At 34.9% G+C, this 14,809-nt stretch overlaps 2 protein-coding genes and 1 pseudogene across 2 annotated transcripts; all 3 read left to right on the plus strand.

Annotated features, from left to right (window-relative positions):
- The first annotated feature begins 2,160 nt into the window (after nt 1-2,160).
- LOC104819837 lies at nt 2,161-4,245 on the plus strand (annotated as a pseudogene).
- Nucleotides 4,246-6,760: 2,515 nt separating this feature from the next.
- LOC104819838 (patatin-like protein 1) lies at nt 6,761-9,542 on the plus strand. The gene is made up of 7 exons (XM_010550101.1): nt 6,761-6,939; nt 7,306-7,487; nt 7,697-7,973; nt 8,349-8,513; nt 8,607-8,909; nt 9,008-9,183; nt 9,279-9,542. The coding sequence occupies exons 1-7, from the start codon at nt 6,772-6,774 to the stop codon at nt 9,388-9,390; spliced, it is 1,383 nt and encodes a 460-aa protein (XP_010548403.1). The 5' UTR covers nt 6,761-6,771; the 3' UTR covers nt 9,391-9,542.
- A 461-nt stretch (nt 9,543-10,003) lies between these two features.
- LOC104819839 (patatin-like protein 1) lies at nt 10,004-12,755 on the plus strand. The gene is made up of 7 exons (XM_010550102.1): nt 10,004-10,211; nt 10,622-10,803; nt 11,289-11,475; nt 11,561-11,722; nt 11,839-12,141; nt 12,227-12,402; nt 12,505-12,755. Exons 1-7 carry the CDS (start codon nt 10,074-10,076, stop codon nt 12,578-12,580), a joined length of 1,224 nt encoding a protein of 407 aa, XP_010548404.1. The 5' UTR covers nt 10,004-10,073; the 3' UTR covers nt 12,581-12,755.
- The last annotated feature ends 2,054 nt before the right edge of the window (nt 12,756-14,809 follow it).

A 14,809-nucleotide genomic window follows, 5' to 3' on the forward strand; every position in this document is an offset into this window, starting at 1 on the left:
AAAGGAAAGGAGAAAATATTGGAAGCAATCAACACGTGACAAGGAAAGAAGCATAACTTCCATATTTCAAGGGTAAATATCATGTTTCCATTTTATAAAAGACACGTAGCTGTTTGCAGCTAAGTGTATATATTCCAAGCTATGTATGTAAACAAAAAGTTCAAGAGAGAATAACAGAGAACTTTCTTCAACCCAACTTCACATCTCTTCGGTTTTTCTGTTGTAGTTACACGTTTGATATCTGAAGAATTTAGTTTTCTTCATTCAACACATGTCTGTTCTAATGTGGATCTGATTATCAAGATGAAGAGGGTTTCATCAACGCCGGTAACATTGCCAACGGGTCAAACTTTGACAATTAAGTCCTCTGGAACTGTAATTCTAAATGAGTTTATCACACTTCATGATGTACTTTATATATCCTCTTTTTTAATCTGATTAGTGTCCCATCGTTGTTGAGACATTCAGATTTTTATGTCCTTTTTACCCAAAAAACATGCCTCATTCAATACCATATTTGGGGATAGACGATTGGAAAAGCTGAATTTCAACACAACCTATATTTTTGGGACTCAATACTTGTAATCTTTGGTTGTTGATTCTGTTTTGTAGCACCAAAGACTTGGTCATCCTTCTCATACCAGAATAAAGATACTTTTTTGTGTTGAGTATTCAGAAATGTACAGATTTATCACATTGTAAGGTTTGTCGTTTGTCCACAAAACAAAAGAGATTACCCTATGTTTCTGAAAATCATATCTCTTCTACTCCTTTTGAACTTATTCACATGGATATTTGGTATCCCTTATCCATTCCATCTATGGAGGGGTATAAGTAATTTCTAGATCTTGTGGATGACCGTTCTAGAGTGATTTGGATCTATATGGTTTATAAACTATTATGTGGAATAAAAATTAATATTTATCATTGTGCTCGAAATATTGTGGTTGAACTCTCACCATTATAAAAAATTAAAATAAAATTTTCGGAATTTAGTACAATCTATATTTTATTGAATTTTTAGAAAAAAAAATTGGGAACAATCACGCTTAATATTCGACCAATTTTTATTATTTAGTACAATATGTCTTTTCATATTTTTTTTTCACTCCAAATGGCCAAATGGCAACCAAATATCAGATTTTTAACTTTTTATAATATATTTTTTTATAATTTTTTATTATTATTGACAAAAAATATATTCTTGAATGAATAATAAGAATATTTATAAAATCATTCACAACAACATGATAATTATTTAAAAGAAAATAATTAGACGAATATTTCAAATATATTTTTATTACCTCGCAGAGTCATAACTCATCCCAAATGGGCAACATGGGTAAGATATTAACTGTGCATGTTGCATTTGTATAACGACATTTTTATTATTGATAAAATTCTAATTATTGAGATTAGTATTGGAATATATAAATCTAATCGCAATCAAGTGATAGTTATTTAAATAAAAACAATTAATTAAACTTTTCAAATACTTTTAGTATTTCATATAAACATTTTTCATTGTTTCCATATGGCCAAATGGCCAACAATAGTAAGGTTTAAACTTTTTATACTGCATTTGTATTACTGATAAAAATTTCATTCTTGAAAATGATATAAATTAAATCATATAATAACCATGTGATCGTTGTTAAAAAAATAATTAAGTGAATGCATCACACATTAATGTAATTATTTGGCGGAACAGTTCTCATCAATTTTTTCTCTCACAAAACTCCCAACAAGCCTCTGGTTTCAACCTTTCATATACTATATATACTTTCATTATGAATTCCTATTATAAAAAAAAAACTTTTCTATATCATCTTTGTTTGATTTTTTTTTCCCGAAATGACCCAATGGCCAACAAGGCTCATCAATTTTCATCTTTTTAAACAGAACTTGCGTTATAATTTACATTTATTATTGATTAAAAAAACAAGTAATTTCTCTTCGGGTGCAATTATCGTATGATCATGGTTAGCACGATCACGTACTAAGCACATGTTGATTTTATGTAGACTAAGCTAGAATAATCACAAAGTTGGTCAATCTCATTTCACGCACGTGTATAAATACCTCGTCTCTTTCGCTGCTACGAGTAACTGTAATATCTTCATCAATTTGAGTCTTGGAACGAAAACCCTAAAGTACCGGATGAAGAGCAAGTCGGGAAACCTAAAAAACATACCGCCGGCGTACGGAGACCTCGTCACTATCCTCAGCATAGACGGCGGAGGAGTCCGAGGAATAATCGCCGGAGTGATCCTTGCTCGCCTCGAGAAAGAACTTCAGGTGAGTACGCATGATGCTTTCTGCGTTTTATTTTGTAAATCCTATCGGAGATATCTTGTCCGATTTCTTACAAATTTGGATAAGTCGCATCTATATATAGGCGGCAGTAATTTCTTACAGATTTGGATATATGTGTATGTGTTGTAATGTATACAGAAGCTGGACGGGAAAGAAGCGAGGTTAGCGGATTACTTCGACGTGATAGCCGGGACGGGAACCGGCGGTCTCATGGCGGCGATGCTGACAACTCCCGACGATGTCTTTGGCCGACCATTATTCGCGGCCAAAGACATTGCTCCTTTTTACATGAAGCATTGCCCCAAGATCTTCCCCCAGACCGAGTATAAGAGATTAATTTCCATATAATATGCCTAGTTAATTGGAGATTTGTTTTCTCGTAGCTTCAAAAACACATTTTCCCATCTTCCCTGAAACAGTTCAGTTACATTCTTACTTAAACCCATCATGGTTTATATCCATAAATGGACAGATGTTGGATTAAATGGTTAGTGAAGCTCCCGACTATACTTTGGCGGCCGAAATACGATGGAGAGTATCTTCGGGATCTGGTAAAGAATATGCTCGGAGGAAAAAAGCTCGGCCAAACGCTAACCAACGTTATCATACCTACCTTCGACATCAAGAAACTCCAACCCACCATCTTCTCATCCTACCAGGTCCTTAATATATATATATGCTTTCCACACTTGTGAAACACACTGACACTCGGTGTTTGATTATCTCTTTTTTGCTTGTGAAGATGTTGGCTGATCCGAGTTTGGATGTCAAGTTATCAGACGTATGCATCGGCTCAGCTGCTGTCCCGATCATTTTACCTTCCCATCACTTTGTCAATGTCGATAGGAACGGGAATGAGACAGAGTTCAACCTCGTCGACGGTGGAGTCACGGCCAGTAACCCAGTAATACCCATTTTAGCATTCTACACATGACACCCTTTTGATCGATTACCGGAACGGATATTAATAAAACACAATTTTGGGATTGCTTTTCAGACGCTGGTGGCTGTGACCGCAGTGTCTAAACAGATACAGATCGGTAATCCGGATTTGAGGAATATCGAACTGCAGTCCGGCAAATTCCTCGTGATATCGATAGGGACAGGATCTGGCAAGACGAAAGACAAGTACAGTGCTCTAGAGGCCTCCAAATGGGGAGCCTTGTGTTGGTTTCTCAACTTCGGCCGTTGGTCATCTCCGATAATCGATTTCTTTTTTAAATCGAGCAGTGACATGGTCCATTACCACAGCTCAGTCGTGTTCAATGCCACTAATCGCAAGGAAAATTACCTCAGAATCGACGTAAGATATGAACACACACGCGAAATGCATGATCTGTCTCACAATCTGTATACCTTCCATTTATAAGTACAGCAGACTGTTTATATATATATATATATGCACACACTCGGCATGCAGGATGATTCATCGGATGGAGATGCGACCTCGCTACCAAGGCCAAGCTTAAAGAGCTTTGGCACACGGGAAAGAAGATGCTGAAGAACAAATTCACAGGATTAAATTTCAAAAATCAGAGTGACAAACTAAAAAATGATAACATTACCAACGAAGAACAACTCAAAATGTGAGTCGGTTACTTGGCTCCCAAGTAACATTTTCGGGTCACAAACTAATGACTGTTAACTTCATCGATCGTTTTTTGTTTTCCCGTTATTTCCGTGGCAGGTTTGCGGCAAAGCTTTCGGGTGAAAGGAAACTCCGGATGAAAGCTTTTCGGATGATATAACATTACCACCGATCGTTTGTTTTCAGCATTGGGTACGGACAAAAGACCACGCTTTTGTCTTTGTTACAGTTATCCGACAATCTCTACTTCATACTTGGATTTTGTTTCTGTTTGTGTCCCTTTGTCATGAATCTGATTTAAGTCTATCTTTAATAATTTGTGTGTGGTGCAACGAAACGTCTTTGAGCTTAATTCGTTGAACTTCCTTTTTTTTTCTCTTGTATTTCAATTTTTTTTTAAATCTAACTATGGTTTAGATCTCGTGTATTCTATAAAAAAAAAAATTTACATGCTCTTCTAGTCAAATTCGGTTCCAACTCTTTATATTAGACGAAATCCACTTAAATTTGCCACCAATTTTTTTTTTTTAAAAAAAAAACAGGAATTCACTCGACATGGACTAAAAAGAAAGATGATGATGGTATGATAAAGACCTCGTTGGCATTCCAAACATCAATCCTACGTGACCACATCATACTTAAAACCCTCAGTATGAAACCACTTCCTAAGGAATATAAAATATACATCCAAACATATAAATTCTAGAGGTCGAACACATCACGACGACTAAATAGTAACCTAATCAAGAGTAGGTTGAGAAATTAAATAGTGGGTTGTTGGGAATATGATGTAAAACATTTAAAACCGTAAATTAAACTATATGAATAACAACACTGCTGGTTTCTAGATCGCATTGGCATGTAAAAATTGTTCCTATAGACATATATCCTACTATATGTATCCATATCAGATTCGTGAAATTGAATTTCTAATTTATAATTTGATGGTCTTGATTAATTCCTCTATCTAGATATTTAACTTATCATCTTTCATTTTATATGTCAAATAATATATATATATATATATATATATATACTTACAAATTAATTCTAATAGGAGATTCTAATTTCTAACTATTTCCATGTAAGAAGTTAAGAAATGCTTCTAATTAAATGGACAGATGGTTTAGTTCGTTGCCGAAGATCCGGAACGCTTTTTATCGGCCAAGATACGACGGAGAGGGTCTTCGCAATAAGGTAAAGGATATTCTCGGAGGGAAAAAGCTCGGCGATACGCTCACCAACGTTATCATACCTACCTTCGACATCAAGAAAATGGAACCCACCATCTTCTCCTCCTATATATATATATATATATCAACATTCACCATCACAATTGCTAAACCAATTAATCCGTTCCATACTTAATCTCAACTCGTCGTAAATCAAAATTTCCCGAGTTAGAAGACAACTTCACGGTGCAACGCACGCGTGAGAGGGAATGAGAGATGCGGACGAAAGAAGATCACAGACCGAAAGTGGTAAGATCTCGGGTTAGTGGTTTAAACTCTTCCTTTGTGGACAAGGTAAAATAAGAGAAAGAAAATGTCTGTTAGATTATTACGTGTTATTTAGATTTTTATTTCATTGTTTCTAATATCTTTTTTTTAGAATGGATGGCTTAAAAGTTTCTCAGATTATTTATATTGTGAGATATTTGAGAATAATTAGGAATAGCTCAAATTTAAATTCAAATCTAGAAAATGAATGTGGTTGAAAAATAAGTAACAATGTCGAATAACCAATTTGAATAGTTCAATCCGTAAAATGAAGACGCAAATCGTCTATTCCATCCCGAATTCGAGGCTCATATTAGGGAGGAAAACGGATATTCTAATCACATAACTTGTATTCATTCTCGAGATTAGTCTGGATCTCGATCGATCCAAGACATCCAATTACCAAAAAAAAAAAATTACAATGTCGGATGCAATACGATTTAATGATCTATTGTCACATTAACAACATCAGTATCCGATAGTAAAAAATTGTACTAAACATCATTGTCAACACAGTCCAACTCATTTACAAAAAATATTATAACCAACCATCCCACTACTTCCCCGGCAAATCCTCCGACCGTCAGTAGCTTTGGGACATGCAACTAGTAGCAGATCCAAAAATAATAATAAATGAAGACAATAATTTTATTGTAGGGCATATGTTATTGGGTATTTAATAATTTATTTAAAATTTTATAAAATTACACATATGGGCATTTGACCCCAAGGCGGTCCCCGCCCATGCATGCAACCTATGTTTCTGTCTCTACAACCTAGTCGATCAATATATATAAACCAAATCACAATAATATTCTATTACCAATAGACCATTTGTCATCGTTTTTCACCCCTGATAATGGCCAACAAGGCTAAATTTTTAACTGTCTATACTGCACTTGTATTATAATTTCAATTTAATAGTAATAACAATATTCATTCTTGGGACATTGTAAGAATACATAAATGCAATCACTACAACATTGTCCTAATTTAAACAAAATAATTTCAAATTTTTTTATTAGTTCACAGAATATTTCTTATGGCTTTTTTCTCTAACTGGACAAATGGCCAACATGGTTCTGTTTACACTGCAATTGTACTATGAATCACTATTATTATTAATAAAAAATTCAGTTTTACTTCATAGCAATTATTGTGAGAACATGGTTAGCACGACAACGTAAGAACAACAACTTGATCTTTTAAGTAGACTAAAGTAGAATAATGACAAAGGTTGTCAATCTCCTTTCACGCACGTGTATATATACCTCGGCTCCCTTGTTGCTATGAGTAACTACAGTCTCTTCACATAGATATTATTTTCATCAAATCGAGTCTTCGAATACTAAAAACCCTAAAACACCTATGGAGAACGAGCTGGGTTCCGTAAGAAACAAAACGGAGATCGAGTCAAAGTATGTAAGAACCAAACCGGCGAATGGAAGATTCGTCACCATCCTCAGCATAGACGGCGGAGGTATCCGAGGAATTATCCCCGGAGTGATCCTCGCTCACCTCGAGAAAGAACTTCAGGTGAGTTTCTTCGGATTTTTTTTTGTTAACGGTAAAATTTCATGTATCTATATGATGTTTCTTCGGAATTTTACTTCGTAAAACTATGATTTGATCATATGACTGATGGGAGATGAACGATAACATGAACTACATCTGACCCTGAGATCTTGTCGGATTCTTTCAATAATCCCCATACCCACAATGTTGCATATTTACATTGTAATGATCAAGGGCAATATTGTAAATAAGTATATTTATTTAGGCTACAGCTGTGCGGTATAACAATTTATTAATAAACAGCATAGTGAAACGTATGCTCTGGATGAAACCAAAGTGAACTAGTCTTTGGAGTTATGATATATATATATTCTCACGTGTATACAGATGCTCGACGGGAAAGAAGCGAGGTTGGCGGATTATTTTGACGTGATAGCCGGGACGAGCACCGGCGGCCTCATAACGGCAATGTTGACGGCTCCTGACGATGACGGCCGACCATTATTCGCGGCCAATAAGATTGTTCCCTTTTACATGAAGGAATGCCCCAAGATCTTCCCTCAGCCCAAGTGAGGAAACTTAATTTCCATATATAATATCAACTAGTCGGAGATTTATTTATTTATTTGTTTCATAGCTTTAAAAACATTTTACATGTTTATTGACTTGTCCTTGTTCAGCCAATGTATAATAATGAAGATCCCAAACAATTGAATGGCACAAATACTAACGTCTATGTTGAATATTGCTTCGGTTTAATAAACAACTAAATGGACAGAGGGTTCATCGGTCGGTTACCAAAGTCGGTTCAAGGAATGGCCTCGAGTTTGGTCCGTCTAGTACCGAAGTGTCTTCGAGAAAAGGGCAAAGAGTTTGTTGGTCTGCTAAGGAAGCTCCCAAAGATCTTTTGGCTGCCAAAATACGACGGAGGGTACCATCATAAGCTGATAGAGGATATGCTCGGAGAGAAAAAGCTCGGCGATACGCTCACCAACGTTATCATACCTACCTTCGACATCAAGAAAATGGAACCCACCATCTTCTCCTCCTACGAGGTCATCCCTTTCTCCATAATATTTCCACATTTTTATTGAAAAATAAATAAATAATAAAGAACGAAAGAGAAAAGAACAGAATCACTTTTATTACTACGTCTATTCTTTCTTATTGTTATATTACAATAAAAAATAACTCACATATTTATAGAAAAATTAACAAGCGAATTAAAAAAATATATAAATATAAGAAAAATAAATCAAATACGCAATATTTGACATAATAATATTGTATCCATTATTATTTTCAATTATATATCAAATCTAATTTTACTCTCATCGCATATTCATTTTTCTATTTTAACAATTTTGTGTTGCGAGCTGAACTATAAACTGTCAAATCAAATGATTATATATCCCTTTTGGCTTGTGTAGGCATTGGCCGAGCCGAACTTGGATGTCAAATTATCAGACATATGCATCGGCACATCAGCTGCTCCGACTTTTTTCCCTGCCCATTACTTTAAGAATAAAGATAGTAAAGGGTCGATCGAGACAGAGTTCAACCTCATTGATGGCGGAATCACTGCCAATAACCCGGTATAAATGCCGTCTTTGGATCCTATACTCGAAGCCCTTTCACAACGAAAAGGCGTCCGGGTTAATCTTTTTTAGTTTTGTTGGTTCTATCAGACTTTGCTGGCAGTGACTGCAGTGACTAGACAGATAGAGCAGGGAAACGCGGATATGGGGGATATGGAACCGTTAGATTTCGACCGTTTCATCGTGATATCGGTAGGGACAGGATCGGGCAAGAATGAATGGAAGTACAATGCTTCAAAGGCCTCCAAATGGGGATTCTGGTCTTGGGCCTATTACCGTGGAGATTCTCCGTTAATAGATTTCTTCTTTCAATCGAACAGTAGCATGGTCCATTACCACAACTCCGTCGTGTTCCATGACAAAGATGGCCAGACAAATTACCTTAGAATCGACGTAAGTTACGTACATATATATATATACACACTAGAAATGTACGGTCGGTCACAATCTGTACGGTAACTTGAGATTGGTTTTGCTCGATTGTCTCGCAGGACGATTCACTGGAAGGAGATGCGAGTTCAACTGACTTAGCCACAAAGGCTAACCTGAAGAAACTGAAGAGGCTCGGATATAAGATCCTGAAAAAAAGGGTCATGGAAATGAATCTTAAAACCGGCAAATACGAACCAGTTCGCGAAAAAACTACCAACAAACAAGAACTCAAAAGGTGAATAATATAGTCGGTTACTTCTCTCCCAAGGAACAGTTTCTAAGCTATACGGATTGTGTTCATCTTTTTTCTCCTCCAATATCCAATTACAGGTTTGCGAAATTGCTTTCGGACGAAAGAAAAAGCCGAAACTCGAATTCAGATTCGAAGTTATCAACAATGTTCATGGATACAAACAAAGACCAAGCTCTGTCTTTGCTATAATTATCCGACGGTTTCTACTTCATATTTGGATTTTGTTTCTCAGCTTGTGTCTCTTTGTGGTTGATGATGTTGTTCAAGTTCATCTTTTATGTTACGTGCGCATCAAGGAATCTTCCTTGATATTGTGGTGTGTCGGGTCCGGCGGCGAACTGTCTTAATTTGCACTTTGCTGAACAATAAAGGAATACTTTTTTTAATAATTTTTATTATTTTTATTTGGTTCGTGAATTAGCCGATTTGATCTAAAAAAATAAGTCGGGCCAAGACGAGCTAAAAAATTATAAAGTCGGACGATCTGGGCTAGACGGGGTCTTAATTATCAATAAATAAAATATAAAATCAATAAATAAATAAAAGGTTGATAATTATATGTTGTCTAAATTATCAATAAATGCCATGGGTTTGGTAATAGACAGCTCAACCAAGGCTTGGATTCGTACAAAGTTCTAATCACGATTAGCACGATAACGTACGGAGGACATCTTGACTTTTGATTAAACTATATCAGAATAATCACAGTCACATAAAATTAATCTCCAATCTCCTTCCACACGTGAAAGTGCATATATTCGCATCGTATCTCGGTTTTGTCTTCTATAAGTGTGATATGATCTCTTCATACGCTCATACCCTTTTGATCAACCCGATTCTTCAGATTCAAAATCATCAAAAAAAAAAACTCAATGGAGAAAGATTCGGAACGCGCGAAAAATAAACCGCCGGCGTACGGAAAAATGGTTACGATCCTCAGCATGGACGGCGGAGGAGTCCGAGGAATAATTGTCGGAGTCATCTTGACTCGTCTCGAATCATATCTTCAGGTTAATATTATTACGACTCGATCCATTGTTTTCATTTTACTCTTCTTTTTTTATGTTTTTCTTTAAAAGATTGTTCACTATCACATGCATTTAAATCTGTAATCATATATTATTTATAACCCATAGTTTTGGAGGGTGAAAACACGAATCAGAATCATGGAAATTTAAATCTTTTCATTCGTCTTGATAACCAAACGTAATTTTTTGATATAGAAGAAACTCATCGGACTAATCCTTGGATTGTGCGTATCTATATGCAAACAACCTAAAGATGATTACAAGTGAGAGAAAAAAAAAACATACATAGTACAAAGATATACGAGGGAGTCTTTGATTAAATCTTACATTTTATGATCATACTTTTTTTTATGACAATACTTTATATACATATTACAATAACACCCCTATAGGAACTCGACGGGGAAGGTGCGAGGTTGGCGGACTATTTCGACGTGATGGCCGGGACAAGCACCGGCGGCCTCGTGACGGCGATGTTGACGGCGCCGAACGAACTCGGCCGACCGCTTTTCACGGGCAAAGACATTGTTCCTTTTTACATGGAGCATGCTCCCAAGATCTTTCCTCAGCCCCAGTAAGGAAAATTAATTTCCATGTTTAACCAGTTATGGTTTATTGACTTGTTCTAGTTTGACCAATATTTGTTTGGATCTATAAATTGTATTAACTATAAACATAGATTTATTTCATAAATACGTATAGTTGACGCGTACACGTTACCGGCATAAATAATAAAATGATACTCGTTAAATAAATACACATATACGTTGGTGTTGAATATTGTTTCTTGTTATGCACTAAGAGTTCATTTTTTTGTATTATCTATAACACAACTATATCGATACATTTATAATCGGATTAATCTCACCAAATAACCTCAGAGAAAACTATTAGGACACTAACATTAATCCTATTAGGAATACAATTCTATAATAAATAATTCTACTCTCCATAATTCTCAATAGAAATTAAATAACTAAAAGTCTTGGCTTTCCATGAGTTTCATGATGAAATTAAGTCATATGCTTCTGATGAGAGTGTAATTAATTAAATGGACAGAGGGTGGTTTAATCTGTTGCCGAAGCTCCCAAAGCTTCTGTCTGGACCGAAATACGACGGCAAATATCTTCACGAACTGTTAAGGAAGTTGCTTGGAGACAAAAGACTTCACCAGACGCTAACCAACGTCGTTATACCTACCTTCGACATCAAGAAACTCCAACCTGCAATCTTCTCCTCCTATCAGGTCATCTATTTTCCTCAATGTTTCCGCACTTTCTGAAAAACAGACCGAAATTCGTGTTTGATTATGTCTTTTTGTCCTTGTGAAGATATTGTCTGATCCGGCTTTGGATGCCAAGTTATCAGACATATGCATCGGCACATCAGCTGCTCCTACTTTTTTACCTTCCCATCACTTTGTCAATGAAGATAGAAATGGGAAAGAGACCGAGTTCGACCTCATTGATGGCGCAATCACCGCCAATAACCCGGTATTTACCATCTTAGGACAGTATACTCGAGACCCTTTTGACCGAACATGGCAACGAAAAAAGGCGTTCGACTTATATGTAATGGATTTGTTTCGTTTTTTTGTTGGTTATTTCAGACTTTAGTGGCTATGACCGCCGTGTCTAAACAGATTGTAAACAACAATCCGGATATGGGAAAAATGAAGCCATTAGGGTTCGACCGGTTCCTGGTGATATCGATCGGGACCGGTTCATCCAAGCAGGAAGAGAAGTACAATTCCCGAAAAGCCTCCGGATGGGGGATCATATCTTGGCTCTACGACAATGGATCAACTCCTATTTTAGACTGTTACTCTGAATCGAGCCGTGACATGGTCCATTACCACAGTTCTGTCGTGTTTCAAGCCCTTGATTCCCAAGACAAGTACCTTAGAATCGACGTAAGATGAAATCCACTCTGTCAAAATCGGTATTACCGTAATTAACTACAGCTTCTTTTGCATGATTCGCTGGTGAAAATGGCAGGATGATACACTGGAAGGAGATGCCAGCTCTCTTGACATATCTACAAAGGCTAACTTGGAAAACCTTGTGAAGATCGGAGAGAAGATGCTGAAGAACAGAGTCGTGCATATGAATCTTGAAACTGGCAAATACGAACCGGTTCCAGATGACATTACCAACGAACAACAACTCGAAAGGTGAAACTTGTAACCGCTACTTCTTTCCAAGAAATCAATGTTCGGACATAAACTATAATGATTGTTAACTTCATCGATCTTCGACGTTCATTCAATCGACAGGTTCGCGAAAATGCTTTCGGAAGAAAGGAAACTCCGGAGATTGAGAAGTGAAACTCTGAAGTTAGATTCAAACTGATCCGACCAATCAACTTCAAGTGGATATTGTGATGTTTGTGTCTTTTGTAAGAATATGTTTGATTTTGCGCGTGTGGTGTAGCGAACTGCCATTGTGCCTCGTTGAACTTCTTTTATGTATTTTTGTTCCCTCCATGTAACAAAAAATAATGGAAGATTCAACCAAAAAAAAATAATGGAAGAAAAAATTGGCATAACCAAGAAAGACGTTAAAAATATTTTTTATATTCTAATGATGATTGGCGATTCAAGATCTCATGAATTAGCAAAAGAAATAAATAGTTTCCACTAATATTTCTAATCTATCGGTGTCAATTTTGGATAGAGACGAAATCCACGCCAAATTTAGCTAGAGACCAAATTTTCATTAGTTATATTATTACACTTTTTATTAGATATTATTATCATCATAAATTGACATGAAGATGATCTAATTAATTCATCCGATTTGTATTATATCGTATCCTATAAAACTATGGCAAGGGTAATCAATGGCGAAAGTTTCACAATTCCTCAATGAATAAATTGATGGATTTTTTTAAAAGAAAGGTTAGATAATAAATATAATTAATCAAATATTTAGACACAAATTAATCTAATTTGCATTGATATAACTAGGATTTTGTTGCATCCTATGGAAAAAAAATAAAACTCAAGAAAAAATTAGTTATTCATTAATTTAGCTTTTGTTCAAACTTATTAAATATGTTTATATCACTTCAATGAAACCGTAGGATATCAAAATAACATTTTATCTAATATCCGTTTCAACATCGATTTCCTCTACACAAACCTATTTTTTTACTTCAAGAACATATATATATATAAAACTTCCAATTTTTTCCATTAGGGTTTTAGGAATTTTGTATCACACAAGGAATTTACCTTTCATGATCGGTCTTTGCTTGCTAAGCCGATCACTTTCCCTTTCTCATGCCCACACAAGTTTTCATTAATTTGGCGCAAAAGTTAGATACATACTAATTAACACATAGCCAATCGCTTTCTTGCTTGCATTGCCTCTTCCCATGCCTACACAAGTTTACATCACATTTACTCTCATCACCTTTTTTGTCTCCATTCAATACTTTTTATACACACACACGCTTTGTGACGGTTAAATTAACTTCCACATGGCCTTGGCATGTATAACCTAGTGTTATCTTAATAAAAAAAATCTATTTTTTTTAACAATTCTAGTTTTCAGATAATGGATATTTTATATAATTTGATTAAAAGATAGAATCTAATAATCGCGATTCAGATCATTGTATAAATATTTCGCAAAAAAAGAAAGAAAGTAAAGTATGGTCATAGAGATTGATATCATTATATGAAATAGTCGGACCAGATTATAGATATAGATATTGATCATTTAACTTCATACAGGATGTTTAAGTTTAGTAATTTGTTGAAGTAGCTTATAGTAAAGTATGAAATACAAATAATGTAAATTTCTTTGAATAGAAATTACCCTTTAATCAATATATATATATATATATATAGAAGAGTTGAATATGAAGATTTGAAGGATATAATGGATAAGATAAATTATTTTTTTTATTAAAAGATACGCAAACGCATTTTGCTCTTTCCTCGAACCCCTTTGACGGCTTCCATCTACCAATGTGGCCTTTCGAGAAAATTGCAACATACGTCATACCATGTACGATACGATATTGGAATCGGATTACTTTCTTTTTTCTATTTTCTTTTAGGGCAAGGAAATTGAAGTAATGTTTCTCACGTCTAAGTAAAATGTATGTTCCTTTTCCTTGTCTTAAAAAAGAAAAACAATTTATACTTATTGTAAAAATAGGTGTTTTTCTTTCTAGAGGAAGTGTTACCTTTTAATCTATATATCACTTTTTTATTTTTCTGTGTGTGAAAAACTTTATTGGGTTGCATTATTACACCCAATATTCCGAAAATAGACCTAGTTTGCCCTGCCGGTCCAACCACTGTCCTAATTTATGAAAAAAATTGGTTTGACCATTGCGTTATAAACATTTATGATTTTTTTTTCTAAATATATTTCGTTTTTTGTAGTTGCTTTTTTTTTTTTTTTTTTTTTTTTTTTTTTTTTTTTTTTTTTTTTTTTTTTTTTTTTTTTTTTTTTTTTTTTTTTTTTTTTTTTTTTTTTTTTTTTTTTTTTTTTTTTTTTTTTGTTAACGGTAAACTTTATAAACCTTTTCAAAAAATTACAAGAGTTCTTCTGCAGATTTTTGTA

Source organism: Tarenaya hassleriana, unplaced genomic scaffold (genome assembly GCF_000463585.1).
Source record: "Tarenaya hassleriana unplaced genomic scaffold, ASM46358v1 Cleome3, whole genome shotgun sequence".
NCBI classification, from domain to species: Eukaryota; Viridiplantae; Streptophyta; class Magnoliopsida; order Brassicales; family Cleomaceae; genus Tarenaya; species Tarenaya hassleriana.